The 27,293-nt window shown below is 57.7% G+C and overlaps 18 protein-coding genes across 18 annotated transcripts; 13 read left to right on the top strand and 5 right to left on the bottom strand.

Annotated features, from left to right (window-relative positions):
• Positions 1–1,531: 1,531 nt before the first annotated feature.
• On the top strand, positions 1,532–2,053 carry SPRG_06978 (hypothetical protein; the record flags this gene model as incomplete). Its single annotated transcript, XM_012346441.1, has 1 exon — positions 1,532–2,053. The coding sequence occupies one exon, from the start codon at positions 1,532–1,534 to the stop codon at positions 2,051–2,053; it is 522 nt and encodes a 173-aa protein (XP_012201831.1).
• A 1,035-nt stretch (positions 2,054–3,088) lies between these two features.
• Positions 3,089–3,655, top strand: SPRG_06977 (hypothetical protein; the record flags this gene model as incomplete). Its single annotated transcript, XM_012346440.1, has 1 exon — positions 3,089–3,655. The coding sequence occupies one exon, from the start codon at positions 3,089–3,091 to the stop codon at positions 3,653–3,655; it is 567 nt and encodes a 188-aa protein (XP_012201830.1).
• A 542-nt stretch (positions 3,656–4,197) lies between these two features.
• Positions 4,198–4,588, top strand: SPRG_06976 (hypothetical protein; the record flags this gene model as incomplete). Its single annotated transcript, XM_012346439.1, has 2 exons — positions 4,198–4,354; positions 4,377–4,588. 2 exons carry the CDS (start codon positions 4,198–4,200, stop codon positions 4,586–4,588), a joined length of 369 nt encoding a protein of 122 aa, XP_012201829.1.
• A 1,595-nt stretch (positions 4,589–6,183) lies between these two features.
• SPRG_06975 (hypothetical protein) lies at positions 6,184–6,798 on the top strand (the record flags this gene model as incomplete). The annotated part of the gene is made up of 1 exon (XM_012346438.1): positions 6,184–6,798. The coding sequence occupies one exon, from the start codon at positions 6,184–6,186 to the stop codon at positions 6,796–6,798; it is 615 nt and encodes a 204-aa protein (XP_012201828.1).
• A 617-nt stretch (positions 6,799–7,415) lies between these two features.
• Positions 7,416–7,937, top strand: SPRG_06974 (hypothetical protein; the record flags this gene model as incomplete). The annotated part of the gene is made up of 1 exon (XM_012346437.1): positions 7,416–7,937. One exon carries the CDS (start codon positions 7,416–7,418, stop codon positions 7,935–7,937), a length of 522 nt encoding a protein of 173 aa, XP_012201827.1.
• A 475-nt stretch (positions 7,938–8,412) lies between these two features.
• Positions 8,413–8,823, bottom strand: SPRG_06973 (histone H3; the record flags this gene model as incomplete). Its single annotated transcript, XM_012346436.1, has 1 exon — positions 8,413–8,823. One exon carries the CDS (start codon positions 8,821–8,823, stop codon positions 8,413–8,415), a length of 411 nt encoding a protein of 136 aa, XP_012201826.1.
• A 297-nt stretch (positions 8,824–9,120) lies between these two features.
• SPRG_06972 (histone H4) lies at positions 9,121–9,435 on the top strand (the record flags this gene model as incomplete). The annotated part of the gene is made up of 1 exon (XM_012346435.1): positions 9,121–9,435. The coding sequence occupies exon 1, from the start codon at positions 9,124–9,126 to the stop codon at positions 9,433–9,435; it is 312 nt and encodes a 103-aa protein (XP_012201825.1). The 5' UTR covers positions 9,121–9,123.
• Positions 9,436–10,502: 1,067 nt separating this feature from the next.
• SPRG_06971 (hypothetical protein) lies at positions 10,503–12,260 on the top strand (the record flags this gene model as incomplete). The annotated part of the gene is made up of 3 exons (XM_012346434.1): positions 10,503–11,477; positions 11,521–12,103; positions 12,151–12,260. The coding sequence occupies 3 exons, from the start codon at positions 10,503–10,505 to the stop codon at positions 12,258–12,260; spliced, it is 1,668 nt and encodes a 555-aa protein (XP_012201824.1).
• Positions 12,261–12,573: 313 nt separating this feature from the next.
• SPRG_06970 (hypothetical protein) lies at positions 12,574–13,357 on the top strand. Its single transcript, XM_012346433.1, has 2 exons — positions 12,574–12,994; positions 13,025–13,357. Exons 1-2 carry the CDS (start codon positions 12,588–12,590, stop codon positions 13,353–13,355), a joined length of 738 nt encoding a protein of 245 aa, XP_012201823.1. The 5' UTR covers positions 12,574–12,587; the 3' UTR covers positions 13,356–13,357.
• A 29-nt stretch (positions 13,358–13,386) lies between these two features.
• Positions 13,387–13,852, bottom strand: SPRG_06969 (histone H2B; the record flags this gene model as incomplete). The annotated part of the gene is made up of 1 exon (XM_012346432.1): positions 13,387–13,852. One exon carries the CDS (start codon positions 13,850–13,852, stop codon positions 13,493–13,495), a length of 360 nt encoding a protein of 119 aa, XP_012201822.1. The 3' UTR covers positions 13,387–13,492.
• Positions 13,853–14,092: 240 nt separating this feature from the next.
• Positions 14,093–14,594, top strand: SPRG_06968 (hypothetical protein). The gene has a single exon (XM_012346431.1). It carries the CDS (start codon positions 14,118–14,120, stop codon positions 14,523–14,525), a length of 408 nt encoding a protein of 135 aa, XP_012201821.1. The 5' UTR covers positions 14,093–14,117; the 3' UTR covers positions 14,526–14,594.
• A 607-nt stretch (positions 14,595–15,201) lies between these two features.
• SPRG_06967 (hypothetical protein) lies at positions 15,202–17,429 on the top strand (the record flags this gene model as incomplete). Its single annotated transcript, XM_012346430.1, has 2 exons — positions 15,202–16,962; positions 17,043–17,429. The coding sequence occupies 2 exons, from the start codon at positions 15,202–15,204 to the stop codon at positions 17,427–17,429; spliced, it is 2,148 nt and encodes a 715-aa protein (XP_012201820.1).
• A 1,117-nt stretch (positions 17,430–18,546) lies between these two features.
• SPRG_06966 (hypothetical protein) lies at positions 18,547–20,781 on the top strand. Its single transcript, XM_012346429.1, has 5 exons — positions 18,547–19,020; positions 19,064–19,804; positions 19,851–20,313; positions 20,372–20,541; positions 20,589–20,781. The coding sequence occupies exons 1-5, from the start codon at positions 18,607–18,609 to the stop codon at positions 20,760–20,762; spliced, it is 1,962 nt and encodes a 653-aa protein (XP_012201819.1). The 5' UTR covers positions 18,547–18,606; the 3' UTR covers positions 20,763–20,781.
• On the bottom strand, positions 20,768–21,145 carry SPRG_06965 (hypothetical protein). The gene has a single exon (XM_012346428.1). The coding sequence runs from the start codon at positions 21,131–21,133 to the stop codon at positions 20,825–20,827; it is 309 nt and encodes a 102-aa protein (XP_012201818.1). The 5' UTR covers positions 21,134–21,145; the 3' UTR covers positions 20,768–20,824.
• A 512-nt stretch (positions 21,146–21,657) lies between these two features.
• Positions 21,658–23,293, top strand: SPRG_06964 (hypothetical protein). Its single transcript, XM_012346427.1, has 2 exons — positions 21,658–22,593; positions 22,640–23,293. The coding sequence occupies exons 1-2, from the start codon at positions 21,688–21,690 to the stop codon at positions 23,096–23,098; spliced, it is 1,365 nt and encodes a 454-aa protein (XP_012201817.1). The 5' UTR covers positions 21,658–21,687; the 3' UTR covers positions 23,099–23,293.
• Positions 23,294–23,804: 511 nt separating this feature from the next.
• SPRG_06963 (hypothetical protein) lies at positions 23,805–24,532 on the bottom strand. Its single transcript, XM_012346426.1, has one exon. It carries the CDS (start codon positions 24,512–24,514, stop codon positions 23,861–23,863), a length of 654 nt encoding a protein of 217 aa, XP_012201816.1. The 5' UTR covers positions 24,515–24,532; the 3' UTR covers positions 23,805–23,860.
• Positions 24,533–24,951: 419 nt separating this feature from the next.
• SPRG_06962 (hypothetical protein) lies at positions 24,952–25,942 on the top strand. Its single transcript, XM_012346425.1, has one exon. It carries the CDS (start codon positions 24,996–24,998, stop codon positions 25,860–25,862), a length of 867 nt encoding a protein of 288 aa, XP_012201815.1. The 5' UTR covers positions 24,952–24,995; the 3' UTR covers positions 25,863–25,942.
• Positions 25,943–25,960: 18 nt separating this feature from the next.
• On the bottom strand, positions 25,961–26,740 carry SPRG_06961 (hypothetical protein). Its single transcript, XM_012346424.1, has one exon. The coding sequence runs from the start codon at positions 26,732–26,734 to the stop codon at positions 25,979–25,981; it is 756 nt and encodes a 251-aa protein (XP_012201814.1). The 5' UTR covers positions 26,735–26,740; the 3' UTR covers positions 25,961–25,978.
• Positions 26,741–27,293: the final 553 nt, after the last annotated feature.

The following is a 27,293-nucleotide window of genomic DNA, read 5'->3' as shown; positions in this document are numbered from 1 at the left end:
CGAAAGAGAGGAGCCCTAGGTAGGGAGGTAGGGGTACCCTGTCTAAAATGCATAGCGAAAATATGCTTTTGATGTTCTCTACGGATGGTGGAGAAAACAGCGCGTGTGCTTGCTACAGTATGCTGCATATCGCAAAAGGTGTACAAAACAGTGTCCGTACTTATTCCGAGCGTTCTTGGCCGCACAATGTGCACCACATATGTATTTTAACGTCACCGTTTCCACCATATGTGGCCGAGACGAGAATCATCAAACCAGAAAAAAAGGGTTGTCCAGACAAATATCTCACGAAGCAACCAAAAGTAGAAGCGCGGATGCAATTTCGTAGTCATCACACATTACATCTCTATAAACGCCCTCGCTTTGTGCAAGCGCTACCGCGGCTGGGACAACAAAAGCTCGCTAATACACTGTCGCAAAGCAGCCAGTGCATCGAGACGCATTCTACTGCCCGCACCTCCGCATCGTCATCATCTGATACATGCTCTGCACGACTTGCTTTACGTACATCGGCCATTGTTGTCAACTATAGCTTTCAATGCACGCTGCGTAGTGCACCCTGACCCAGCATGCGATGCAGCAGACAATCTATCACGCAAAAGCTCGCGTTTCTAACACAGAGTTATCGTAGTACATGGTGCTACGTGCTCGTGCTTGCCGGACAAATTTCTAACGTAGGATTGCTGCTGCGCAGTGGCACTGCGGCATCACATGCGATCCACGTTTGTGCGACGTTTTCGACGGTATTGCTGACTGATACCTTGCATTCATAATACAGCGTTCTGCAGATGGCCAAGATGTGTTCGAGTTGCTTAGTGTCTTGGTAGCCATTCGCCTCGACACGGTTTTTTCTTGTAGAGGTTTCATTGCGTAACGCACCATGTGGTGGGATTGGTACCCCTTTCTCGATAGCATACCACTAGATGTGCGGTTGTTAACGCCCGCGACGCCCATTTCGCTGCTAAAGGACTATCTACGCATCAGGGCATACCTCGGTGCCAAGGAAGTCATAGAGCACGGTTGTGGGTACCCTGCCTCAGTGCCCAACATTCCACCTACATTTGCCGCTTGAAATTTTGCGAGCGTCGACTCGATGCAGCGCATACGACGCGCCACGTAATAGTCTGCGTGATATTATGCGAGCCCGTGGCCGTGCCCTAGCATGGGGTACGAAAGATTGTGCTACAGGCATGAGCTACGGCGTGACGCGCCAGCGTAGTAAACCATGCATGGACATCTCTGGCGCAGGAAAGCAGTTGGCGACCTGACTCGATCGTCCACAGCCACAGCCAAAAGAGTGTTTCGCATGGTGTGTTGTTGTACCCATCGCTTCAAGACGGCATGCAACGCATCAGCACCGCACGGCGTCTCTTTACCGACTGTCTCAAGTGCCAGCCGTTGCCAGATCCTCCTCCTCGGCGCGTTGCAGCGTCTTGGTTGCAAAAGCATGCACAACATCCAGACACGCGTCGTAGAATGGACAAGAAGAAGCCTGGGTAGCGTACTTTGCAATTTGCTAAACTGGATGAAAATGATGTCGAGCCTCGAGATCACGTGCCTCTTCGCTGACTGTGCCAAGCCGATCGTGCCCGGCACGGAAAAGTGTGCATCCCACAAGAACAAGATCAAGTGCTCGATCGAGGGTTGTCCCAACCAGGTCTACGCCCGGTACCTCTGCGTCCGCCACGGCGGCAAGAAGCAGTGCAAGTCGCTTGGCTGCCGCGCCTTTGCTCGCGGCGGCCCGTACTGTGTTCAGCACGGCGGCGTCGCCGCCAAACGCTTCTGCACCGAACCAGGTTGCCACCGCCAAGCCCATGCGCGCCACAAGTGTGTGCGCCACGGTGGTGGCCGGCAGTGCAAACTGAGCGGATGTGGCAGCCATGCACGCCTCTCTGGCTACTGTGACGCGCACACGTCGACATGGACAGAATCGTTCGAGGCGGTCGACGAGTATACGCTTTTGCTCTGCGCTTCGGTGACGCCCATGCCGTTTGAGCCGTCGCGCTCGCTATTTGCCCCTATTGACATGGACGTCTTGCAGCTCTTGTGCTAGTAGGACATTCGACTAGAAGAAGCTTGTATTTATATCACTACACCACTAATGTTACTACCGTACTACCCAGCGAGTGTTGTTACTATCACAACGGTGTGCGATGTCGTGAGGCGCCTATAAGCCTCAAAACCAGCGATTACATTGTATCCACTTGATGAAGTCGAGTCGAACTGCTATCCGTGCTCAACCCTTGGTAGGAAGACATAGTTCTGCAACTTTATAAGAGCGTAGTCGAAACCGAATCCGGCATCGGGCTGCGTAGCTTGGCCGATCGTTCCATATTAGTAGGTAGTTAGTTGAACGTGCCTAGAGGGCGAGGATGGCATTCGCTGGCTCTGGCAGTCTCCGTTGGAGAGTGGTCCGTACACTAGTTGACGCCAGTGTGAACGAGGCTTGCACTCCCAGACGTCTGCCTCCGCGATGGATACGCCTAGTCGCTGCCGTTCGTCGCAACACGCTTTGAGTACTCCCAAAAACAGTTCAGTGTAAAATATATGTATCTAACAAATAGACTCACTTCAACAACAACAACGAGGCTTGCACTCGCACCACGGAGTGAGGACGACTGTGGACCAACGTCGTTGGGTGATCACGGCTTTCGCACGTGGCGGCGATCCCACAAGTTGATGGGTGGCTTTTGTTACCGATTGCATCGTCGTGGATGAGACTGAGGAGGAGCCGCCTGTACGTTGCAAGAGAGATGGAGACGGAAATAATCTCGTTCCAATGGCACGTGCAATAGCGCGATGTAATGCTCGCGTTTCGCCCAGCGATCGTTCGGTTTTTGCGGCCCATCAATGCCAGGCGCGCCGACCACATCCCGAGACCACGACGCGGATTGGTGGAATAGTGTATATCGTCAGAATCGTTGAAGGATGCTGGCTTTTGGTGCCAGTGCTCCCACAGGCAATCGCGTTTGATAGTTCCAGCGCCACGCTTTTTCGTTTGCCCCACTTTTCAACTTGGAGGGCAGCCACGCGTGCTCACATGCCGCCGTCGACCGTGTGCACCTTTACCGAGTGCAGCCGCCCCGCGATGCCCGGCGCCAACAAGTGTCTCGTCCACAAGAACAAGCTCAAGTGCTCGCGCGACGGCTGCCACAACCAGGTCTACGCCCGGTACCTCTGCGTTCGACACGGTGGCAAGAAGCAGTGCCAGGCACCCGGCTGCCGCGCGTCCGTAAGTCGCGGCTCGTTCTGTACCGACCATGGCGGAGGCGTCGCCAAGCGTCTTTGCTCGGAGCCTGGTTGCCACAGTCAGGCTCATGCCCGCTACAAGTGCGTGCGCCATGGCGGCGGCCGCGGCTGCAGACACAAGGGAGGGTGCCCCATGTATGCTCGGTATGGCGGTTTCTGCCGGCGCCATGCCACGGACAAGCGAGAGGAGCCTGTCGGGGTGACAGTGCCCTTTTTTGCGACGCCTGCGCCGCTGGAGAAGTCCGAGAACCATGAGTCCATGGACGACGGAATTTTGTACCATGCGATCGACAATGCGATCCTGACCTTGCTCTGCGAGTCGCTTGCATCGATGTCGCAGGGACAGCCCGGCATTCCGTGGAGCTCTCTTGTCGACGAAGCTCCGTCGTGCTCCATCTTGAGGTAGCAAATCATCGAGTTCAATTTATGCAGCGAATACCTACGTGTCATTTTTGCACACCAAACCATGTCTCTGGGTGTCTGTCGTTCCGGCGATGCAAGTTGGATCCGCAGGGAGCGCAGCCTTCCACGATCGCAAGCAGTAGCACACCAAGTCCGTCTTGCAATCGCTACTTGTTGAAGATTCGAGCTGGGCAGCTGCACGCACACACCAGAACAAAACAAAATGGATCTCTCCCTTTGTCGACTTGAGCGCATCTCTTGTTGCGATATTGCATCACACGCCTTGTGTCGTCCATGCGCCGATCGAGCCATGGCAGTCGATGGAGTCGCTGCAGGATAGTTTGCTGGATTGCGCTTCTCGCGACAAACGACCATCATTCTACGACGCTGCGATTGGTCCAAAGAACACCACCTGGCTTCTGGGGACAGATGCTGCGATTGCAAAACGCGCCTCTGAGTCGACCTCAAGAAATCGTCGAGAGCGTGGACAGCCGAGAGTGCACTTTTCGACTTTGCACCAAGTACCCGCGCCATCAACACTGCAACATGACCTCCATGCTGGACGTTTGCTCGTTTGCGGGCTGCAACCAGCCACCTCGGTTCGGCTCGACCAAGTGCGTCACGCATCGCAACAAGCTTCAATGCACGTTTGAGGGCTGCAAGAATCAAGTCTACGCACGCTACCTCTGCATTCGACATGGCGGTAAAAAGCAATGCGAGTACAGCGGCTGCGATGCGCCCGTGCACCGCGGGGCCTTTTGCGTCAGTCACGGCGGTGTCGTCGTCAAGCGCTACTGCACCGAACCGGGCTGCAGTCGTCAAGCGCACGCCCGGTACAAGTGTGTACGGCACGGTGGCGGGCGCACGTGCAGGAAAATGGCTGCGACGTGCACGCACGTGCGAGTGGCTACTGCCGGCGCCACACAACCCGACCTAGCACGAGTGGGACGACTCCTGTCGCCAAGAAGGTCGATTTGGCGGACCATATCAACGCCGAGCTGCTGCGCGTCGGCACTAAAGTCGCCAACCTCATGACCCTTGCCGCCCTCAGGGATTCGGCACCGCCTTTTGCCTGCGAAGAGTCCGCGCTCGATGCCTCGATATTGGATCTTCTCTGCGACGCGCCTCTCTTTGGCGAAGACTGTGACGTGCTACTTGGTGCTGAGAGCGATAGTTTGACGACATCAATGCTTCCACCGGTGGACTGGGCATCGACAGAATTCAATATTTCAATTTAATCAAGTGCAGTTTGCGTCCCGCTGAGCGAGATCGTTGTCCGCCAGCGCTGGCGCTTGCTGGGCCACGTGCTACGCCTGAAGGTCGACGTCCCTGCCAATCTACCGCTGCCTGCTCCTTGGCCTCGGTCTTTAGGCCGCACCAAGATCACGTAGCCGATCGTCCAGGACCTCCAGTCACTGACGCCGCCTCAGTCGATTGTGTCTGCTGAGGACCTCAGTGATCTGCGTCGCTTTGCCGTCGATCGCGACACCTCGAAGGACTTTACGGAGCGTGTCGTCATGGAACTCACTCGCGGCCGCAAGTGCCCCCGGGCGTCTAGAGATGAGCAAGATATACTGTCGTAGCCCAGCGAGCGAATGAAGAAGTACAGAAGTTCGCTAGTCTCTACTAGTACGCAGTATACCAAGCCGTTGGACAACCTAGATAACGCGAAACACGTTCCTATAAAGTTTGCGTCGTCGAAGGAAGCATATTCGCTATGTAGTGCAACCCTACTCCTACATGCAGCACAGACGGCGAGAAGAGCCTATCATGCGGTCACGCGCTCTAGTCGATGGGTACCTTGGGCCGTCTCGCCTATCATCAATCATCATCCTTCACGCCTGCCTATTTGCGACCACCCATCAATCTGTGTGCTACAAGCTTCAGGCGGACTTGGTGACGCTGCATATAATTATCTCGGTCGACGTTTCTTCCCGTGATCGGAAGTATCATCATCTCCCAAAGGGCTTGGCTACTCCTCGTGAGTGCTTTTGCACTGCAGGAAGTGGCAGAGCACATTCGAATGCTTGCATTGTTGGCGCGAATCTACGGTGCATAGATCTGCGCGGCCACGACGGGTGCGTGGATGTGCAGCTGCATCCGTCGCGCTGCGGTCGGCAGTCGCATCAGGTATGCACTCTGCTGGCAGTCGCAGGAGCGGGTAGAGTACAATGGAAAACGACAACTATTCATCGTCGCCACAACCATGTCCGAGCAAGAGAGCAAATCTGCGTTGTCGCGTCGCCTTCCTTGCCCCTTGTGCCTTCATGACAGCAGGTTCTTCAACGAACCCAAGTGCATCGCGTGCATCCCAATATCATGACGATGGAGAATGCCAGCACACCGCTCGTTCCCGCTACTTGCGGCGTCAAGATTGAACTTGCGCGTGACGCATACCGATCTCTGTGGTGCCGAGAAAAGGTTGCACACCGCTGGGTTCAGTGACCACGCCATGACACGCACTGGCCAACCAGTCACAATTTAGCACCTTAATTATCTTCTCACTTCGAAATCTTCTTCTCGCTGCCGAGTATGACCTGTACCTTCTTGGGCTGCGACCGACCGTCCGTGCCCGGCACCGCACGCTGCGTCTCCCACAAGAACAAGATCAAGTGTTCGATTGACGGCTGCATGAACCAGGTCTACGCGCGGTACCTCTGCGTCCGCCACGGCGGCAAGAAGCAGTGCCAAATGCTCGAGTGCGATGCTGCCGTGACGCGCGGCTCGTTCTGCGTCGAACACGGCGGGTCGGCTGCGAAGCGCTACTGCATCGAACTCGGCTGCGACCGCCAGGCGCACGCTCGGTTTCGCTGTGTCCGCCACGGCGGCGGCCGCCATTGCAAGGTGGACGGCTGCAACCTCCATGCGCGGTCGTCTGGTGCGTGCCACCGCCACATGCCGCCCCGCAGCGGCAGCACCAAGGCGAAGCCGCCTCGCCGGACACGAGCGGCGTTCTGTAGCACCGACCACGGCTTGTCGTATGATGACGTCAGCGCGCTCCCGGCGTGGACGACCCCTCTCGACGGCATCGACTACTCGATTCTCAACTTGCTCTGTGACGCCCCCAAGCTCTTGGCCGGTCGCGGCAGTAGTCCTCGCACCGCGCACTATGAGAGCTCGTACTGTCGATACAGCGGAGAAGACTAACGTAAACGTACGTCTTGGTATTACTCGAGTCCTCTTGCATTCGCCGCCAATCACCGTTGGACTCGGGTGCGGGCGAACCACTGGAACTGATCCGATTGCGTGCTCGCAAGTGGTCAGCGCAGGCACGTTAAGGATGCGTGGTCGTGGTCGGAGATGTGTTAAAACCAGCGAGAGGGCATGACACCTCACTCATATATTTGTTCCCGCCCATCCGCCCAGCACGAAGAGCACGTGGCGTACGGCCATTGGCACCAGGTATACGTGCATGTGGTCAGCGCCACGCCTGCCACGTCACACCTCGTCGGAACGCCAAAGCGCCTTTAGCACCGCGCCCCTGCATGTTTGTCTCGAGCTTCCCGAACGATAGCGCTCGTAACGACAAGGGCTGTAGCGTTCGAATAGCGAATTGTACGTGGCAACGCTTCGTTGCACGACGACGTGGTTCCCGCCATCTACCATCATTCCATTTCGACTGGCCGGCATGAATGATGGTCTATTTCGCCCGATGGCGGTGATCACGGGTGCACTTTTCAATATTGACATCCACCCAAATGACACTTGCCTGCTTCTTCCTCGACTGCCATCAACCCGCGCTGCCAGGAATGAACAAATGCGTCATGCACAAGAACAAGCTCAAGTGCTCGATCGACGGCTGCACCAACCAGGTCTACGCGCGGTATCTCTGCGTGCGGCATGGTGGCAAGAAGCAGTGCCAGGCGCCCGGCTGCGACGTCGCCGTGAGCCGTGGCTCGCTTTGCGTCGACCATGGCGGCGCCCTCGCCAAGCGCTACTGCACCGAGCCAGGCTGCGATCGGCAAGCGCACGCGCGTTACAAGTGCGTGCGCCACGGCGGCGGCCGGCGCTGCAAAGTCGACGGGTGCCTTCTCCGAGCGCGGTCGAGTGGCCACTGCAAAACGCATGGCGGCGACAGTCCAAAGGCGACACCGACGCGGAAAGCGAGCGGTGGCGGCGACGACGATATCTTTTTGGACCTGCCCGACTTGATGGACCTCTCTGGCTTTGAGGACAACCCGACGCTAGCCTCGACCCTCGATGACGCGATCGACGAGTCGATCTGGAGTGCGCTCTGCGACTCCCTTGCCTCGAGTAGTGTCAATTGGAGTGCAACCATGCTGTAGACCCTAGTATTGTACGACAATCAACTTGTTTATCTATTGCTTTCATTGCTCAACAGCCCTCGGCGACACGTCGTCTGCGCTAGGTGCCGCAAACGATTCGCAAGCAACCTTCTGCCGGCATGCGGTTCTAGGCAGAAGACGACATTCCGTACTTGCATACAAGCACATGACAGTAGTGCAGTACGCGCTGGGCAACGTTGTGCCATGCGAGCGGCAGGGCAACCGCAACGACCAACGGTTGGACTAGTCAGCTGGTTGACGAGCATGGTGACCCCTCTGCGCCAGGGCTCACGCTCAATGTTGTACAGCGATATGATAGGGGAAGGTGATATAGATTCCAATTGCTACCTTACCGAGGACATATTTGGGCGAGTTGATATGTACTCGCTCCGTGGGGTCGAGATTTCTTTGGTTAAATGGGTGGTGTTGAAAAACACCAGTGTTGGAGGTGCTATGTTACATAGCGGCCGGGAATTTACGAGCGTTCGCCACGGATGCGGCGAGCGAGCTGGATGTCCTTGGGCATAATCGTAACACGCTTCGCGTGGATGGCGCACAAGTTGGTGTCTTCGAAGAGGCCGACGAGGTAGGCCTCGGCGGCTTCCTGGAGAGCGAGGACTGCCGAGCCCTGGAAGCGCAAGTCCGTCTTGAAGTCCTGGGCGATCTCGCGGACGAGACGCTGGAACGGGAGCTTGCGGATGAGGAGCTCCGTCGACTTCTGGTAGCGACGAATCTCACGGAGCGCGACCGTACCCGGGCGGTAGCGGTGGGGCTTCTTGACGCCACCCGTGGCCGGGGCGCTCTTGCGGGCAGCCTTCGTGGCGAGCTGTTTGCGGGGGGCCTTGCCACCGGTGGACTTGCGGGCGGTTTGCTTGGTACGAGCCATTTTGTTGAGAGAACGAGTTTTCGGAAATGTCAATTCCGAGCAGCACTCCATGCTCTAGCCAATCAGCGCGCCAGCTCCCCTCGCGCGTAAGCCTTGGCCAATGGCCGTTCTTCCCGCATCTTCTCGACCAATAGCCTGGCACCTTGGAAATATTCCTCCAATCCAAACCTGTTGTCGTCCTTAATGCAGTATGGGCCAATCAGAACCCGTATCTCGCGCCTTTGATTTGGACCAATCGCAATTCGCGGTAGCCACACTTAGGCTCATTTTCAGTTTTCCCTCCAAGGAACAAGAAGAAACATGTCTGGTCGTGGCAAGGGCGGCAAGGGTCTCGGCAAGGGCGGTGCGAAGCGCCACCGCAAGGTCCTTCGTGACAACATCCAGGGCATCACCAAGCCCGCCATCCGCCGCCTCGCTCGCCGTGGCGGTGTCAAGCGTATCTCGGGCCTCATCTACGAAGAGACCCGTGGTGTCCTCAAGGTCTTTCTCGAAAACGTAATCAAGGACTCGGTCACGTACACGGAGCACGCTCGCCGCAAGACGGTGACGGCCATGGACGTCGTCTACGCGCTCAAGCGCCAGGGCCGCACGCTCTACGGCTTCGGCGGTTAAATCTGCGTTGCTTGACGAGCGCAACCGCTCAATTTCGAGACTTGTGTCTCTCTACATCTGGTGTTTTTCAACACCACCCATTCTCCTAAGAAAGAGCTCTCCAGCACTCTCTCCAGCAGTAGCTTCGTAGATCGATTCGAGGACCGGATATGTAGGTACTAGTGTAGCAAACTGCTACTACTAGTAAGTGACTACCGGTACGCAGCTGCAAATCTAACGTAGGTTGCGAATCCGTGAACGCGAGGATACCAAATCACGCTGAGCCTCCGAGCTGGCTTCCGTTCCGAGGCAGCCGACGTTGGTTCATGCGTCCAGAAGAGCAAATACGCGTGGCTATGACGCCCGTGGTATTGCATGCACAAGGCCTTTGTTGTCATCGTCTATGCTTCTGGCATCCCCCGGGTGGGACCAAAACAGCCCTATGAACCAAGTGCAATGGGGCTGTCTCGTCAAACTTGCGTGGTGTTATGAGGATGCAGACAATGGCTGAGAAACGTTCCAAAAGACCTCGGTCTTCATGACGGCGATTAATAATGGGTGACGTCCATGGGTGGCTCGTGTGGGAGGCAGCGATCAGCCATTCCTGCCAGACGTCGTTGGTGCGGAGGTGGAGTAGCTGACGGGCACTCAATTCTTCTATGATCGACCCCCACGGGGTGGGGTACCCTACATTCGTCACTTGAAGTTGCTGCACGCATCAAGTTTGGGACCATTGTTGAGAGCAGGATCAATGTCTTTCGAACTGCCAGCGTCCTACCATGCCACCCGGATAGGAGGACACCGTTGCTACAATGCGCTGGAACGCCTTGGAAGCGTCGTCGATCGATCCAGCGTCGCTAGAGACCCTTCGGTCGAATCTTATTGGGGTACACCCCAAAAATGCATGTCCCAGGAAGTTGAACCAATCGGTGACGACAGCGGCTGGTCAGCTCCGGGACTGGGCATTTCCCGACTTGGATGTCCACGAGCACTTGACTCGCAGACCCTGATCAATTCGCCCGCCGAGGTCGTCACCAGGCTGTCTTCCTACCCCCGACTCTACACTATTAGCAGCACGTGACAGCGCCATGGAGCTGCCAAAGAAGGAGCTCACGCCGCTCCTCAAGATCACACCGCCGCGCTACAACGCCAAGATCCCAAACTTCTCGCCGCTCGCAGAAATCCACACGAGCTCATCGTCGCCGCAGTCGGCGCACCCAGCGCCCACTGAGCTCTACTTGAGCACAGAGAGCGTGGCCTTTGCCTTCCAGCCGCGCCAGCCGGTCAAGCAGCCGAGCCCCAGCCCGTCGCTCGTAAGCGATGTCACGCCCTTGTCGTCGCCAGCGTCCGACGTTGTCATTGAGGACGAGTGCTTGTCGATCTTGGACCCGTACTTTGACGTGACGCCGTCCCGCCTTCACTTGGCGTTTGACGAAGCCGACCCAACCCACTCGGGTGTCTTGAGCCGCGATGGACTGCGGCATGGCCTCGAGAGTCTTGGCATCCGGTGCGCCGACGCGCCCGCGATCTTTGATGTGCTCCTCTCGTTCGTCAAGGAGCCATTGTCGCGCTCGGTCTTCGAGGACATTGTGCAAAAACTCAAGCTCGGCAATCTCTTTGATGAACAAACGGTCGCGCTCTTTACCGACTCGGTGTACGCGCCGGCGCGGATCGAAGTCGTCGATTTCTCATCGACGCGCCTCTCGCACTACAAGCCCGAGCTCCGGTCCTTCTTTATGAACGACCGCGCGCCGTGGGCGTCGTGTCGCTGGATCAACGTCCAGGGCCACGACCACTTGAACCTCAAGCGGCTCGCGATCAAGTACCGGCTGCACCCGCTCGCGATGGAAGACACGATCGAGCTCAACGAGCGGCCGAAATTCGACTCGTACGAAACCCATCGGTTTGTCATTTTTCCCGTTTTGCGCCAAACCATTCTATTTCCCAGTACGTCCACATCGTCTTCCTCACGCATCCGATGGCTCCTGACGATGCCCTCGCATAGAAGAGACCAAGCACGAAGCGCCCATGGACGACAGCTGGTGGAGCTACCTCACAAGCACGTCATCTCCGTCGATGCCGGTCATGGCCGCGTACACATTCCAGCTCGCCGTCGAGCACGTCGCGATCTTCGTGGTTGATGACGATACGCTCATCACGGTTAAGCCGACGCGGCCCAACGACATTTGGCGCACCGTCCACAGGCGCTTGGCCTCGACGTACTCGAAGGTGCGGCACAACGGCGCCAACTTCCTCTTTTACACAGTGCTCGACGTCATTGTCGACGACATGACCAACGCGATGGACCAAGTCCGGCAGTACCTCATGCACTTGGACCGCGAGCTCGCGCGCCTCCTGCATAACTTTGACATTGGCGTCCTCCGCGACGTGCAAATCGAGCTCGCGCAGCTCCCGCGCGTGATCAAGCCGACGCGCGACGTGCTCAAGAGCGTTCTAGAGAGCGCCGAGCTCCCCGAAACGACCAAGGCGTACTTCCGCGACGTGCACGACCACACCAACCATATTCTGGACGAGATCGAGTGGCAGTCGCAAATGTGCCGGGGCATGATCGAAGAATACCGCGACGCCAAGTCGACGCAGACCAACTACGTCATGTACACGCTCACGATCGTCACGACGGTCTTCCTCCCCGCGCAGTTTCTCACGGGCGTCTACGGCATGAATTTTGGTACGACGACGTCGGAATACGGCTGTGGAGGCTGAGGATATGTGTAGACTACATGCCCGAGCTCCACTCGCGCTATGGGTACCTCGTGTTCTGGGGCCTCATCCTCTTCATCACGATCACGCTGCGCTTTTACTTTCGCCTCAAGCAATGGGTCTAATCCAGTACTACTAGTATGAGTTTGTAGCACACACTAGGCATCATCCTCATCATCGCACGTGTGGATACGGCCGCTGCAATGCGTCTCGGTCGATGCAGAGGGGTGGCAATTCTTGGTGGCGAGTTTTGTATGGGAACTTGGGGCATGACGGTCGTACGCCATGGACTTAGCAGCGGATCGATACCCGTCGTGCGCGGCTACTACCGCGATCGTGAAGGCCCGAGGCCAGCGCGAAGCTTGAGCGTCGTGGTTGTCTGTCAAAGGAAGATCGTCCGGAAGAATGCTACAGCGTATCCGTAGACTGGCACCAGAGCTCAAGAAGACACGATGTACTCGTTGCCGACGCTCTGCTATGCTTGGATCGCCGTCGCACTCGTCGCGTTCGTGCTGCTTCAGTTTGTGACGGCGCCGTTCGGCCGACACACGTCCACTGCATGGGGCCCTATGCTCAACAACAAGGTCGGCTGGTGCCTTATGGAGCTGCCATCGCTGCTCCTCATGGGCGGCTGCGCGTGGCGTGAGTACCTCTACTACGACGCCCGCCCGTCGTCCTCGTATGCGTGGGTGCTCTACATACTCTGGATCGCTCACTACACGAACCGGTCGATCGTGTACCCGCTGCGCATCGCGGCGACGCCCAAGCCAATGCCGGTTCTTATCGTCCTATGTGCCTGCGGCTTTAACCTCGTGAACGCGGGTCTCAACGGCGCGTACCTGCTGCATGCAAGCGCTGCGTACGATGCATCCTGGCTTGTCGCTCCGAGCACGGTCTTGGGTCTTTTGCTCTTCGTCGCCGGCATGGCCATCAATTGCATCTGTGACACGATGCTCATCCGCCTGCGCAAGCCGAACGAGACCGGGTACAAGATCCCACGCGGCTTCCTCTTTGAGCTTATCTCGTGCCCGAACCTCTTTGGCGAGTGCGTCGAGTGGGCGGGCTTTGGCCTCATGGCGTGGAATCCAGCGGCGACAACGTTTGTGATCTGGACCGTCGCGAACCTCATGCCCCGCGCCGCGAGCCACCACGCTTGGTACCAATCGCACTTCAAAGACTACCCTCGCACGCGAAAGGCGATCGTCCCCTTCGTCTTCTAGTCCATGCATTCTCTTCGCGTTGCAACAAGATGGTGTAAAGAAGAGATGACATTTCCTGTAAATAGGGTGGTGTTGATGAACACCAAATGAAAAAGAAGAGTTGCACAATGCATCGCATCGCGCAGAGGTCGCGCAGTTTAGGCCGACGACGTGAACTTGGTCACAGCCTTCGTGCCCTCCGAGACAGCGTGCTTGGCGAGCTCGCCGGGGAGCATGAGGCGGACAGCGGTCTGGATCTCACGCGACGACAAGGTCGACTTCTTGTTGTAGCGCGAGAGCTTGCCAGCTTCCGACGCAATGCGCTCGAAGATGTCGTTGATGAACGAGTTCATGATGGACATGCCACGCTTGGAGATACCAGTCTCGGGGTGGACCTGCTTGAGCACCTTGTAGATGTACGTCGAGTACGACTCGACGCGCTTGCCCTTCTTGGCCTTGCCCTTCTCGCCCGTCTTCTTCGGGGCCTTGGCGGACTTCTTGCTCGGGGTCTTGGCCATCTTGGTTGCTTGGGATGCAAATTCGAAAATGGCATTCCTTGGCGTAGCAATGGCCGTGTCGCAAGGATCCGTCGTGGCGCGAAATGCCTGCCGCGGATTGGTTTGCTTTGAATCCGCGCTCATGATTGGCTATAAAAGTGTATTACATTTTTTGATTGGTTCAATTGTGGCGGCATGTATTGTGATTGGTGGAATATTTCTGGCAGCGCAGCCGAAGATCGACGGCGGCAACGTGACACATTTCAATTTCCAAGCAACAACCAACATGTCGGGCAAGGGTAAGGCTACGGGCGGTCGCGGTGCCAAGGGCAAGGCGTCGTCGCGCTCGTCCAAGGCGGGTCTCCAGTTCCCCGTCGGTCGTGTCGCTCGCTTCCTCAAGAAGGGCCGCTTCGCCCAGCGCATTGGTGGCGGCGCGCCCGTCTACCTCGCCGCGGTCCTCGAGTACCTCTGCGCCGAAATCTTGGAGCTTGCTGGCAACGCTGCGCGCGACAACAAGAAGTCGCGTATCATCCCGCGCCACATCCAACTCGCGGTGCGCAACGATGAAGAGCTTAACAAGCTCCTTGGCGACGTGACGATCGCGTCCGGCGGTGTCCTTCCCAACATCCACAACCTCCTCCTTCCCAAGAAGTCGTCGCTCCCGACCAAGGAAGCCAAGGCCCCGAAGGCGTAAGCTCCTGCGCGCATGTGTCTCTAGATTTTCGCTCTCTTTGCTTATATTTAATCTTTCGTGTCCTACCAACGTCTCGACCACCATGCTTCGGCTCGTAGCTTCTCACATCTTCCTCTGTCGACGACCTCGGTCCGAGAAGAGATATGTGACAGTCGAATAGTGTATTGCGACAAGGCAAGTAATAGCGATCTGTCGGCCAGCTCCTGCCAAAAGAGAAAGCGCAGATCTGAACATATCCCGAGGTCACAAAGGCCGTGTAGCGGGTGCGACAGACTTGCGTCGAGGTTGTCGGCGAGGCAGCGATGACATCGGGGTGCCGAGCTACAAAGCGGCGTCAAGAAGCCCAAAGCACTCCACGGGATGCACTCATCCATCGCGCGGTTGATCGGGACATCGAACGATCTAAAAGGGTAGTCTATAGGCGACGTGCACTGTAGCATTATGCATAGCCTGTCGAGCCCTCAATTTGAAGCGATCAACTGTTGCATATCATATACGTACCGGCTGGTGGCGTCGTTGCCCAGGTATGTGACGGGTTCAAACGACCTACCTGGTTTGTCATTGGTTGGCTTTGCGCTCTTAGGCAATCCACGTCAAGCAATTATTGACTAGCGCATAGCTCTGGCACCGCTCTGCCCTGTTGAGCTCATTGTCCATTTATCACTTTCCGACAACCATGGTCGACTTTGCCGTGGTCAAAACTCCGCGGTCCGACGACGAGACGCCGACACCAACGTCGTCCACTGCGCTCGTGCTGCGACTCACTGTGCTTCTTTGCTTTGGCATCTACATCTTTGGCAACATTGCGACGTGGGCACCGCTCTTTGAATTGCAGCTCGTCAACACCATGACCGAGTGGTGGCATGGCTACCCCAACAACGGCGGCTCCGTCGTGGCGGGCCACCACTCCAAGATCATCGACACGGGCATCGGGCGCAACATTACGATCACGGGCCACACCGAGTTTGTCCGACCGACGTTCCTCTTTCTTTTTTGCATCTTGCCGTTCTTTGTCGGTCTCCTCCTCATTGAGACCCTCGGGCATCCCTCTCTCGCGCCTCGTCGTGCCACGTCATCGGCGTTTTGGCGCGTCGCCCAATGGATGCGCCGCAAGCCGTCGCTCTTTGGCAGCGTGTCCCGCTGCAGTCTTGGCGAGTGGCTCTTTGGCGTCGTGTTTGTCATTGGCGGTAACGTCCTCTGCTTTTACTACGAGTGGGACCGACGCGTGGCCTTGGCCAAGGCCGCCGGGGCCGGCAAGATCAGCACAACCAAGTACTGGAACATGGTCGGCATCAGCGCGGCGTACCTCTGCATCTACAACATGGCGTTTCTCCTCCTCCCCGTCTCGCGCAACTCGGCGTGGATGGAGTTTATGAACATCTCGTACGCCAACGGCGCCAAGCTGCACCGCTATGTGGGCTACATGACCGTCTTGACCGGCGTTGTGCACACGGGCGGCTACTGGGGCAAGTGGGTCCGCGACGGCACGTGGGTCGCCAACCAGGCGCCGTGCATGAATTGCAACTTTACGGACGAGACGACGGGGTATTTTGCGTGGTTCAACTTTTTCGGGCTCGTCTCGGTTGTCGCGCTGCTGCTGCTGCTCCCGACGTCGATCCCGATTGTGCGCCGAAAGGCCTACGAGTGGTTTTACATCTCGCATTGGGTGCTCTTTCTCACTGCGCTCTCTTTCGCGATTCTGCATTGGACGCAGATCCTCTGGTGGATCCTTCCGTCCGGCCTGCTCTTTCTCATTGGCCGCGCGTGCTCGAGCTACAACGCCCTATCGCCTGTGGCCGCGACCATGCGCGTCATTGGTGGCAACATTGTACAAGTTGTCCTCGCTGTGCAGAGCGACTACTTGGTCGGCCACTTTGTCTACCTCAACGTCCCGGCCATTTCCAAGCTGCAGTGGCACGCGCTCACTATCGCGTCGTCGGCCAAGACCTCTGGCGCCACGACCATGACGCTGCTCGTCAAGCCCGTTGGCGACTGGTCGACCACGCTCCTGACGTATGCGGCCGAGTGCGGCGACGCTGCCGTGGTGTTTGTGGATGGCTTTTGTGGGGCGGCCCTCAACCACCTTGCCCACTTTCGCACGACCCTTCTTGTCGGCGGGGGCATAGGCGTCACCCCGATTCTGGCTGTGCTCGAAGAGATGGCGCACAGCGTGCATGCGACCGGTGTCTGGGCGCAATGTGTCGTCCTCGTTTTCTCTGCGCGTGACCTTGCTTTGTTTGAGCTACTCGCGCCGGTTCTCACCAAGCTTCGCGAACTCGACCCGCAGCAGATCCATTTCACATCGCACCTCTTTCTTTCGACGCACGCCGACGACAACGCCCTTGACGCCCCCTCACGACATCGCCGTCGGTGGCCAAGCCGCTACGAGCGACGACCGGTCGCCCATTCCGCGCCCCACTGCAGTCACGAACGACCCGTATGATCCTCTACGTCGTGCTCTTTGCCACTGCGATCGTTGCACTTGGCGCTGCACATTGGGGCAACGGTCCTATCCAGGGGGCAAACCACTACTCTCTGTGGCCACTCCAGCGGGCGTTTGAGCTTGCTGTCTTCACCGCCACGATCCTCGTCGTGTACGTCTTCCTCTGGGCCGAGGCCGTAAAGGCGACCCACGACACGGCAGCGCCCCTCCCGAGCGATGACGCGCTGCCAGCCACCATCGTGACGATTCGAGACCTCCTGTTGCACCTGGGGGTCACGGTTGGCACTCGCCCGACTGTCCATGCGCTTGTGGCCGACACCCTCGCGAAGCACCGTGCCGAGAACGGGGTCGTGGGGGTCATCGTGTCTGGCCCCGAGAGCCTCAAGTGCGCAGTGAACGATGCGGCCGTTGCCCTTGGCGCCCACTTTTTTGACATTCACGAAGAAGAGTTTGAGCTCTAAGCATTACCACACTTGATATATAGAGACAATATGTCAACTGTTTCGATCCAACAACTGGTTTTATGATCGGTTTCATGACCAGTTTCGTAAACGGTTTCGTGCCAGGGTCACAGAGTCGTCCGTGATCAAGGCCGGGCACGGCAACCGCTACCGCAAACTCCGACAATCAGCTACGCTCGGTTGGCCAAGTCACTCGCCTAATCCAGTCATCTAACGAGGTTTGACCGCACGTACATTTCAAAAGCTATCGTGGCGGCATCACGCTGTGACGACTTTAACGTCAATAATCTAAAGCAAGTTCTAGCACCTCGTTGCGACCAAGGGGGTGCACTGACAAAGTATTGACTCTTAGTTCTAGCAGATTCATCAGTGTGGCGGCGGGCTGGCCACTCGCAATACCGATCTGGAGCCTTTACCAGCGACTCACGAGTAAACTAGTGCCAACCACTACGCAAGGAGCGGAAAAGACATCGCAAAGTAAGAGTAGCTCACCACGTGCTCGTCAAGGCGACTCGATTTCCGAGTTGATGGTGCTAGATCCAGTGTGCTAGATCGATGCTGTTTAGTCTCTCAACGGCTCGAGCTTGACGAGACACAGCTCCAGTGAGATGTGGGAGACCTCGAGCAACTCGTTTGCTCAGCTGCGCTTACCATTACATGCATTTTACATGTCGACGAACGTGTTATCATGGGCGCATGCCACATCGGACCGAGCTCTGGAACCGTAGCCGCTTGGCACCACTTCCACCTCCAGTCGGGGTTCTGTCGCGCGGGATGTCCCAGGCGCGAGATCTTGGTGGACCAGCTGCAGCTTCGTGGTGCCGGTACGACTGCCGTGAACAGAAAACTTGCTCGCTAGTACTATAAGAACTACTACAAGACAAAGGGTTGCTAGCTACGGTCGTCGATGCACCCAACGCAGGTGCATCGGTGATCGTTGGGTAAGTAATGGCACTATATCAATTTAATAATATTCAAGTCCCCTCGATACGATCAGCGTTGTGGGCGTGTTTGTATGGGACAGTCGCCAAGACCGCTGGCTCGTAAATTAATTTCGTGGAAAATACTCGGTTGATGGGCATTTTATTTTGCAGTAATATTCGAAGTCGGATTAAAATAATATTCTGTTTCGGCCATTGACGCTTTCACCGACGAGAGGAGCGGCGCCAGTCGCGCGATGGAAGAGCCCGTAGACGTAGGCGCGCCCGACGTGTGGGTCACGCCCGGATGGACAGAGTACCCGATCATGGAGAACTTCTACGCTGGCGGCGCCATGGACGTCGACCTCGAGTCGCCCTACGACGTGGTCTTCTCGCCCGACACCAAGGCCGCCTTCGCCGCCACCTACGACAATGGCCTCGAGCGCCCGGAAGAAGACTCGGACACGTCGATGGACGAAATGGGCGAGCTCTCTGCTGTTGCATTGGCCGAGACGCCCCAAAAGCGACGCGTGTCCGCCCAACCGACCTACGCCACGCATCGCCGCATGACAACGATCAAAGACCTTAGCACCCCAACGCTTGCAAAGGGCAAGTCGCCTGCATTCACGACAGACGATCTGCAGGCGACCGCCGACGACCTTGGCGCCAAGGTACGCTTTTGACACGCCAGGCTTGTAGGCTCATGATGCGTAGCTTGAAAAGTGTCTGGACGACGTCGCTTCCAAGCTCACACAAGAGTACGCCGCGTACGAAGCCTACGAGCTCTCGACGCTGCCACCGCCACCGCCGCAGCCGAGTCTGTTTTCGTTTCTCTGCGCGCCCCAAGCGGATCCGTGGAAGCACTTTGACGGTCTCGGACGGCTCTGCGATCTCGTCACGACGTCGTCGCACCACCGCAGCTTGAACCAGCTCACGCGCCACAAGCGTCACGTGCAACGGCTACTGCACACTGTGCTCCGGCGCCATTACCACGTCCACGACATGGCGCTCACGGCGAAGGAGCTCGCGTCCTTTGAGTCGGTCGAGATGTACCTCGAGCACGACCTCAAGCTCCATTTGCTTTCCCAGCAGCGCGAGTGGCTTCAGCACCTGGACCTTGCGCGGGAGCAGGCCAAGAAGGACGCGTCCATGCACGCCGTGCGCTACCGACATGCCTCTCTCGACGTCGACGATGCGTACCCGCACAACATTCGTCACGGCAAGATGCGCCGGCTGCTGGAAGCGGCAAGCTGGTACCGGCTCTTGCAGCAATCGGCAGGCCTCGGGCGGAGTCCCCACGGCACGAGCCTCTCGGTGGTCGAGAGCAACAACAACAACAACAACAACAACAACAAGAGCGATCATGACGAGCCGCGCCAGCAGAGCGTCATGGACGACGTGCTCGCCGGCGAGGAATTTTACGCTGAGTATTACGAGCTCATGAACACAAAAGAGGTATCCCGTCCTTGTCGTCGGGTGCAACTTTAAGTACACTGCGTAGTGGTGGTCGGTGGTCCAAGCACAGTTTGAAAACCTCATTTTTGCGGCCGCGGACAACCGCATTTGCCACATGATTGACCGCGTCTGCTTTGAGGGCGCGCGGCTCGCGTGCGAAGACCTCCTCGACGACTGCATGCCGTCCGAGCCAACCATTCAGAAGAAGCTGCCGTACGCCGACTTGCACCACGCGTGGCTGCGCGACCCAACGCCCGACCACGTGCTCGAGTTTATCGAGGCGGTCACGCTCCGTGTCCGGCGCGAGTTTGGCATCCTCGACGACGTCAACAAAAGCCTCTACATCTTTATGCAGCGCGCGCTCTTCCCGCGGCTCGTAACGCTGTGCTACAGCGCACCGACGCTGCAAGAGTGTGCCCGCAAGGACGCGCTCTGGCGCAAAAAGCAAGCCTCGCTGCGCTTGGCGGGCGTGAGCATGGAGCAGTTTGGCGTCACACCCGACCTCGCCCGTACGTTGCCCCGTCGAATGATGCCAAGGACACTACTCACTACTATCCTCTTGTGTAGAACGCATTCGGGACGGCGCGGTCGATGCGAAAATGGTGTTTCCGGCGGCCCGGCTCGCCTTTAGCGCCATGGGCAGCCTCGTGCCATGCGACCTTCTCGAAGAGATGATCCACGGCGTTGTTGTCTTGCACGAAGAGGCCGCCAAGGTGTTTGGCACGACGCGGATCGCGGTCGACACGTTCTTCCACTGCTGTCGTACGTGCTGCTGCATGCCGAGCTGCCATTTGTGCATGCACACTTGTATTTATTGGAGCACTATGCGCTCGCCGAGATGCACGAGACGAGCCGTGGGGACCACCCGAACCGCAACGGCGAGGAATCGTACTACGTCTACTGCATGCACGCGGCCGTCGAGGCCATCTGCAGCTTTGCGCGACCGACGATTGCCTAGCCTAAGAGGAACGAAACGATTTTATTAACTTACATGTGGCGGCAGAACAGGCATGCTTGGCGTCACGGGTCGGCGCTCGCCATGTGATCGATCCAGAACACGGCCGCCAGCTCGAGTAGAAGTAGCAACACGTTGCATCCGCTGAGCTCGAGCACAGACGGCGGCAGCGCGCGCTGCAGGAAGAGCTCGACGCTCGCTATCACGGCCATCTTGGCGACGAGGTGGGCTGCGAGCTCGGACCACGAGAGGTCCTCAGCGTCCTCGCGGAGGTCGCGGCCGATGGCCTCGTACGCCCGTACCACCTGCGTGAGGGCTCGTCGTGGGTTCATGGGCGCCCGGCCGAGCATCAACTTGGGCCCGTCCATCTCCATCGTTTTGTCGCGCGATCTTGTCTCGCCGAGGGTTGTGATTATATCCCACCGTGGGTTTGTCCCAATATCCCATCGGGCATCAGAGTGGACAAACTGGGCAATATTAGTCGCTTCACGCGATCAACTAAGCTTTTGGAAACACAACTCGTGTACACACGGCTTCAGCACGATACCGTTGGCGCCGGGCCAAGGCGTCTCGAGCATTTGCGTAAACCATGCACAGCTGGACATGCCAACCACGTTAGCATACGAAACAACACACATCACCGCCAATATCGACGCCAATTATGACAGCCTTGAAGCGCTCAGATCAACGTGTTCTCAACGCCGAGCTCAACCTCACTAAACGGGACGTGTGGGGATGCCACGCATTCCTAGAGAACACCCATCCTATACGACTGGCGAGCTCGGATGCTTCTTCGCTCTGCGTTTCGAGAAAAGAACATGGTATCGGTTACACCCGGCTCGGATGTTGGGACATTGGGACAAACTGCGCAATCACCGCCAGCCGGTTTAGTCGATGGCGTTCAGTCGAAGTCCAACATCAACTCAACATGACCAAGCACCAAGCCGGAAGCGCGCTCAAGGGCGGGCGCGGGAAGAAGTCCAAGGACGAGGCCGCCAAGAAGCCGCAGTATTCTGTACCTGAAGAGATCATCCCATTCATCTTCCAGTACCTCTCGTGGCGCGACGGGTACCGCGCCGGCCGCGTCTCGCGCGCGTGGCACGAGGCGCATGCGTCCATCTTGCACCCGACGTCGCCGATGCAAGTGGGCCTGCACTGGCGCGCGTCCACATACACTGGCGAGAGCTGGGACGACATTCTGAGCGAGTTTGCGCCCACGGACACGTGCTTTGCCGCGCAGTACGCGCCGCAGCTAGCGATGATCACCGTGTCGGGGCTGGCCCACTCGTTGCGGCGCCCGACGGGATGGAACAAGCTCTTCCACGTGATTCAAGAGCGCAAGCTATTGCCTCGCGCCTGCACGATCGTGTGCATGTACAGCGACTTTGGCATCATGGCCTCAACCGCGGCCGGCGGCCACTACGACCTCTCGGAGCTCGAGAGCTCGGTCATCGACGACATGGCCGTCAACATCACGGTCGGGTACTTCCCCGAAACGACGCTCCAAGTGCTAGAACCCACGAAGCTCGAGATCCGAGAGGGTCTCTTGACGCCAATGATCTCGGCGTCGGCCAACTCGATCCTCGTGTACAGCACCAACGGCGCGCAGTGCGACGACCTTGTCCGACTCATGGCCACGACGCATGCCAGCGCCAACATTGTTGGGACGATCCTTCCATTCACAGACCGCTGCGTGCCCATGGCCGTCCGACGCCTCTCGCCCGCGGGCCTCAGCATCTCGCACCCGACCCACCTCTGCGTGGCCTTTGATGGCCGCGTCGCGAGTGCGCCGTTCGTATCACTTGGCTTCAAGATCATCTCGCCCATTCTCCAGGTATCGATGTTGATATATCGATACTTGAGCACTGATGCGTGGCTAGTGCGAGCACATGCAAATGCGCCGGCATCCATACTTCAAAGTGCTCCATACGTTCGAGTCGGTCGCGGTCGCGACGTCGCCCGCCATGTCCATGGCGCCCATCCAGCTCCTCAATAGCGTGTCCGAAGCGTCTGGAAACGTGTACCTCTTCAAGGCAGAAACCGAAGCCGAGGTCGCGGCCTTCATTGCAGCGCCTCATGCCGTGCACCTCGATCGCGCCGTGTGCATCTACGACAAGCAGCACGGCATCGTCTTTTCCCAAGCGGACGCAGAGAGTGGCGCGGCGCCGTGGCGCGAAGGCATGTTTGGTGTCTTCTGCGTCCAGGACGCCGTCGCCGGCCAAGCCGACCTCGCGCACTCGCTCGCATTGGCCAAGGTCGCTGCGTCTGGTGCCACGATCCTCGGCGGGCTCACGTACCCCGTGCGCGGCCCGGGGCGAAGGCTTTTACGGCGAGACTGACGTCGAGGCCGATACCTTTGCTAGCGTATTTCCAAACACGCCGCTCGCGGGCGTCATTTCCGGCGGCGAGATCGGTCCACTGGCGATGCCCGGTGGTCGCATCTCGCTCGACCAAAAGATCGACATGCAGTCGTACACGACATGTGGTGCGCTCTTCTACCTCCGCCCATAAACTCTACGCGTATAAAGAAAGAGGATTGCTTTGGTTACCGTGGTTCCAGCAGTGCGCAATGGCGCTTGCATCGTCAAGAAGCCACAGGCCTTGCCGTGTACTACGACGATGTCGCCGGCAACAAGCCGTGTGGGGAGGCAAAAGGGCTAGGGCTAGGGCCACAACCAAGTATAAATTAATACCAGTCAGTATGCACCCCTGTTAAGAGTGTCCAAGCTTTGGCGCCAAGCCGACAGTGGTTTTCAAATGGCCCTTCTATCGTATAGGCAGGCAAAAGACCTGTGAGCGATCGAAGAAGCGTTCTCTGCGGTCGACGACGAAAGAGCGAAGAAGACGCTATGCATGAGCATGACCTTCCTGGGCCTTCGATCACAATCAGCAACGGCCCGACGGTGACTGGCTTTGGCGTCATCATCTTTGCTTTGGCGTCATCACGCGCCAGTAGCCCGTTTGGCGGAGCTGTCGATCCTGGCTGTCTACGCGAAAGGGCAGAGGACTGCAGGCGCGGTCTCCTGGCGCAGAGTCCACTGCAATCGGAGGCATACACTGCGAAACGATCTATTGGTGTAGCGGGCTGCTGTTTCTACTTCTTACTGCTGCTTCTTGCTCAACTCGACGGCCGCCGTGACGAGGTCGCGGAGGATGACGCAGAGGCGCTTGTGGTTATAAATGCGTTTGTCGTACCGGTCTTCGGCGAGCTTGACGAGGCGCTTGTCCTTGTTGTAGCGCGGACCCGCGAGCTGCAGGAAGATCTCCATGGCCTTCTCGTCGAGGCTCAGCGCGCTCAGCGGCACCTCGAACGTGACCTTGGTGTCGAACGTCGTCTGGTCGTCAAGGAAGAGGAGGTTGTCAAAGTCCTCGAGCGTCACGTTCATCTGGATCGCAATCTTGGAGCCGTCGAGCGCCGGGTGGATCTCGCTCTCCCACGAGTGGTCCATGAGTGGCACGAGGTCCTCAAACACCTGGAGCATCTCGACTTCGTGCTTCATGTCGTCGTCAAAGGTGGCGGGAAAGTCCGTGTTCCACCACAGCGGGTTCTCAAAGTGCTCCTGGATCTCGGGCAGGTCGTTGCCCTCCCACGTGTCGAAGGCCGTGTGGAAGAGCTGCTCGATGTCGCCGGCGCCGGTCTCGTAGTTCTCTTCCTCGCCGCCCTTGCGGACGTCGGCGAAGCCGCGGGCGACGGCGAAGCGGCGGGCGGCCGCCATGCCACCGCGGGTCGCAAGGAGACGGGCTCGGGACAACATGGCCTGCTTTCAATAACTGGTGCACAAAAACCAATCACCAATTTCCTCTTTCTTTTGATACTCAAACCGAAGAGACCTCTCGGAACACATACCTCCCACATCCGATATGAAGGCAGCCAATCGCAAGCGACCAAATCATCACTTGCGCGGGGCAGCGGCACGGGCCGGCAATCAATTGACCCGTGACATCCTTCTATGCGTACGCAGTAGGCGAGGCTGGTACACAGCGGTGTCATTATCGGAGGTACTGAGCAGCGTGGAGAGGAGGAGGTGGCGATCATTGGGCATGACGTGGCAGCCGGCGAAGGATTCAGCAATAATCTGATTGGGGGCAAGGATCTGGCTGTATTTTAATTGTCGGGAGGTGCAGAATAAAATAGAAAACAGGAAAAGCACCTTGACATATGTATGATGCATGGAATATTTTAAATTGACGACACGGCGGCATTGCGTCCCCGACGCCATTTTCGATCCAGCGGCCATGAGCGAACCGGACGAGCTCTTCACGCTGAAGAACCAGTTCTGGGTCGGCAACTTCCGCAATGCGATCCAGGAAGCGACGGTGCTCAGCCACATCCCCGAGGCCCAGAAGATGGACCGCGACGTGTACGTCTTCCGCGCGCAGCTTGCGCTGAAGAACTACGAGGGCGTGCTGCAAGCGATCCCGGCGGATGCGCCGATCTCGCTCAGCGCCATCAAGCTCTACGCCACGTACCTCAATGGTGGTGACGCCGAAATCACGCTCCTCACGCTGCGCGAGTGGCTGAGCACGCACCACGGCGAGAACCCGCACTTGCTCCTTGTCGCGGGCCTTATTTTCATGCAAGAACACAAGTTCTCGGACGCGCTCTCGGCGCTGACGCGTGGCCGGTCGCTCGAGCATCTAATGTACACGGTGCTGCTCTACCTCAAGATGGACCGCATCGACTTGGCCGAGAAGCAGATCCAAGACATGAAGCGCATCGACGAGGATGCAACAACGACACAGCTCGCCAAGTCGTGGACCATGGTCGCGAAGGGTGGGCCTGCCTGCGACGAGGCCGCGCTGCACTTCCAGGAGCTCGGTGACCGTTTTGGCGCGTCGGCGCAGCTTCTCAACGGCGCCGCGGTTGCTTACATGGGCCTCCTCAACTTTACGGAGGCGGACCGCCTCCTGAACGAGGCGCTGGCAAAGGACCCGACGTTTGAAGACACGTACGTCAACCTGATTGTAGTCGCACAGCACTTGAAGAAGGACAGCTCGGCGTGCGTGGCGCAGCTGCAGCAGCTCAACCCGAAGAACGAGTGGCTCGAGTCGTACCTGCGCCTCGAGAGCGGCTTTGCGCGCCTCGCGGCTTCGTACTGCTAAGCCGAGAGGGTCCTATTTCACGTGCCAATACAACAACTACAACTACTGCAACTACATTAAGTCCCTCCTACTGCAACTGCAATCAGTCTTTATAGCTATATTACGGTGGCTTGGATTTATGCATATCTGCTCGTGTGGCGGCGGGCCGACGACGACGACGGGACGCGGTCCTCGAGGTGCATGCGGCCTGCGCCCACGAGCCGACTGCTGCCGGCGGTCGAGCTGTTGGAAGACGACTTGGTGAGCTTCCCGTTGACGTACTCTTCGACTTTGCTCTCGACACGGCCGTCGGGGTGCTGGATCGACGTCGTCTTCTTCGTCACGGTCTGACCCGTATGGTCGCGGAACATGGACGTGCTACTGGAGCTGCTCGTGAAGCCGCCGCCTCCCAACCCAGAGCTCATCGAGAGGATGCTGCTACTACCGCCACCAAAGCCGCCCATCATCAGGTCGTCCATGTCCATCATCATCATCCCGAGACCGCCAAAGCCAAACGGATCGCGCTGCGTCGTCGTCGAGCGCGACCGGGCGCGGGCGTCCATCATGAACGGATCGCGGCCGCCAAAGAAGGCTTGGAAGAGGTCGCGTGCGTCAAAGAAACTGAACGGCTGGAACGCAGATGCTTCGTGGTAGCCAAAGCCGGCGCTGCGGCCATACTTGCGGCCATGGTCGTACTCTTGCCGCTTGGCCGGATCGCTCAGGACCGCGTACGCCTCGCCGATCTTCTTGAAGCGGTCTTCGGCGCATGGCTCCTTGTTCTTATCCGGATGCCACTTGATCGCGAGCTTGCGGTACGCGAGCTTGATCTCGGCCTCGGTCGCGGTCTCGGGCACCTCGAGCACGTCGTAGTACGTTGTCGCCTTCTCGGCCATCGCGTGAGATCTAAAATTACGGGCCATGGCGGCTTGCCACGTTTGCTTCGAGAAAGTTCTACGAAACTTTATATTTGGGCCGGATAAACCTGTAGCAACGCATACTTGCACGCTCGATCCTGCTACATTTACGAAGGTACAGTGTAATACCATTATTGACAACGACCTGTCTTCAAGGAGCTGGTCGTTTTCCGAGCAAGACGGACGATATTGCGATACCTATAAGGATGCACTCTGTTCATGTCAGTAGCACGCGCTATGCAGAACAAGTTGGAGTAGCAATGGGATGATGGCGACTGCGAAAGTTGCGTGGAATTAGATAGCACACTAATTAAAGTAGTTGAAGCCCGTCCTCGGTGGAGCACACTTTATAGACGACGTCGCTGCTTTGTGAAAGCGCGTGCAGGTCGCTGCGTACGGGCATGTACTACCTTTTCTAAACAATGAAATGCAAGTCTCCCAAGCGAATGCGGCTGGACCAACTTTATTTGGTCCATGGCATGCGAATCGTAAATACACCTTAATAGTGTTATATTTATGCAACAGTATATTACTGACC

The sequence above is a fragment of the Saprolegnia parasitica genome (assembly GCF_000151545.1).
Source record: "Saprolegnia parasitica CBS 223.65 unplaced genomic scaffold supercont2.29, whole genome shotgun sequence".
Lineage (NCBI taxonomy): Eukaryota > Oomycota > Saprolegniomycetes > Saprolegniales > Saprolegniaceae > Saprolegnia > Saprolegnia parasitica.
This window is presented reverse-complemented; position numbering and strand designations above follow the sequence as displayed.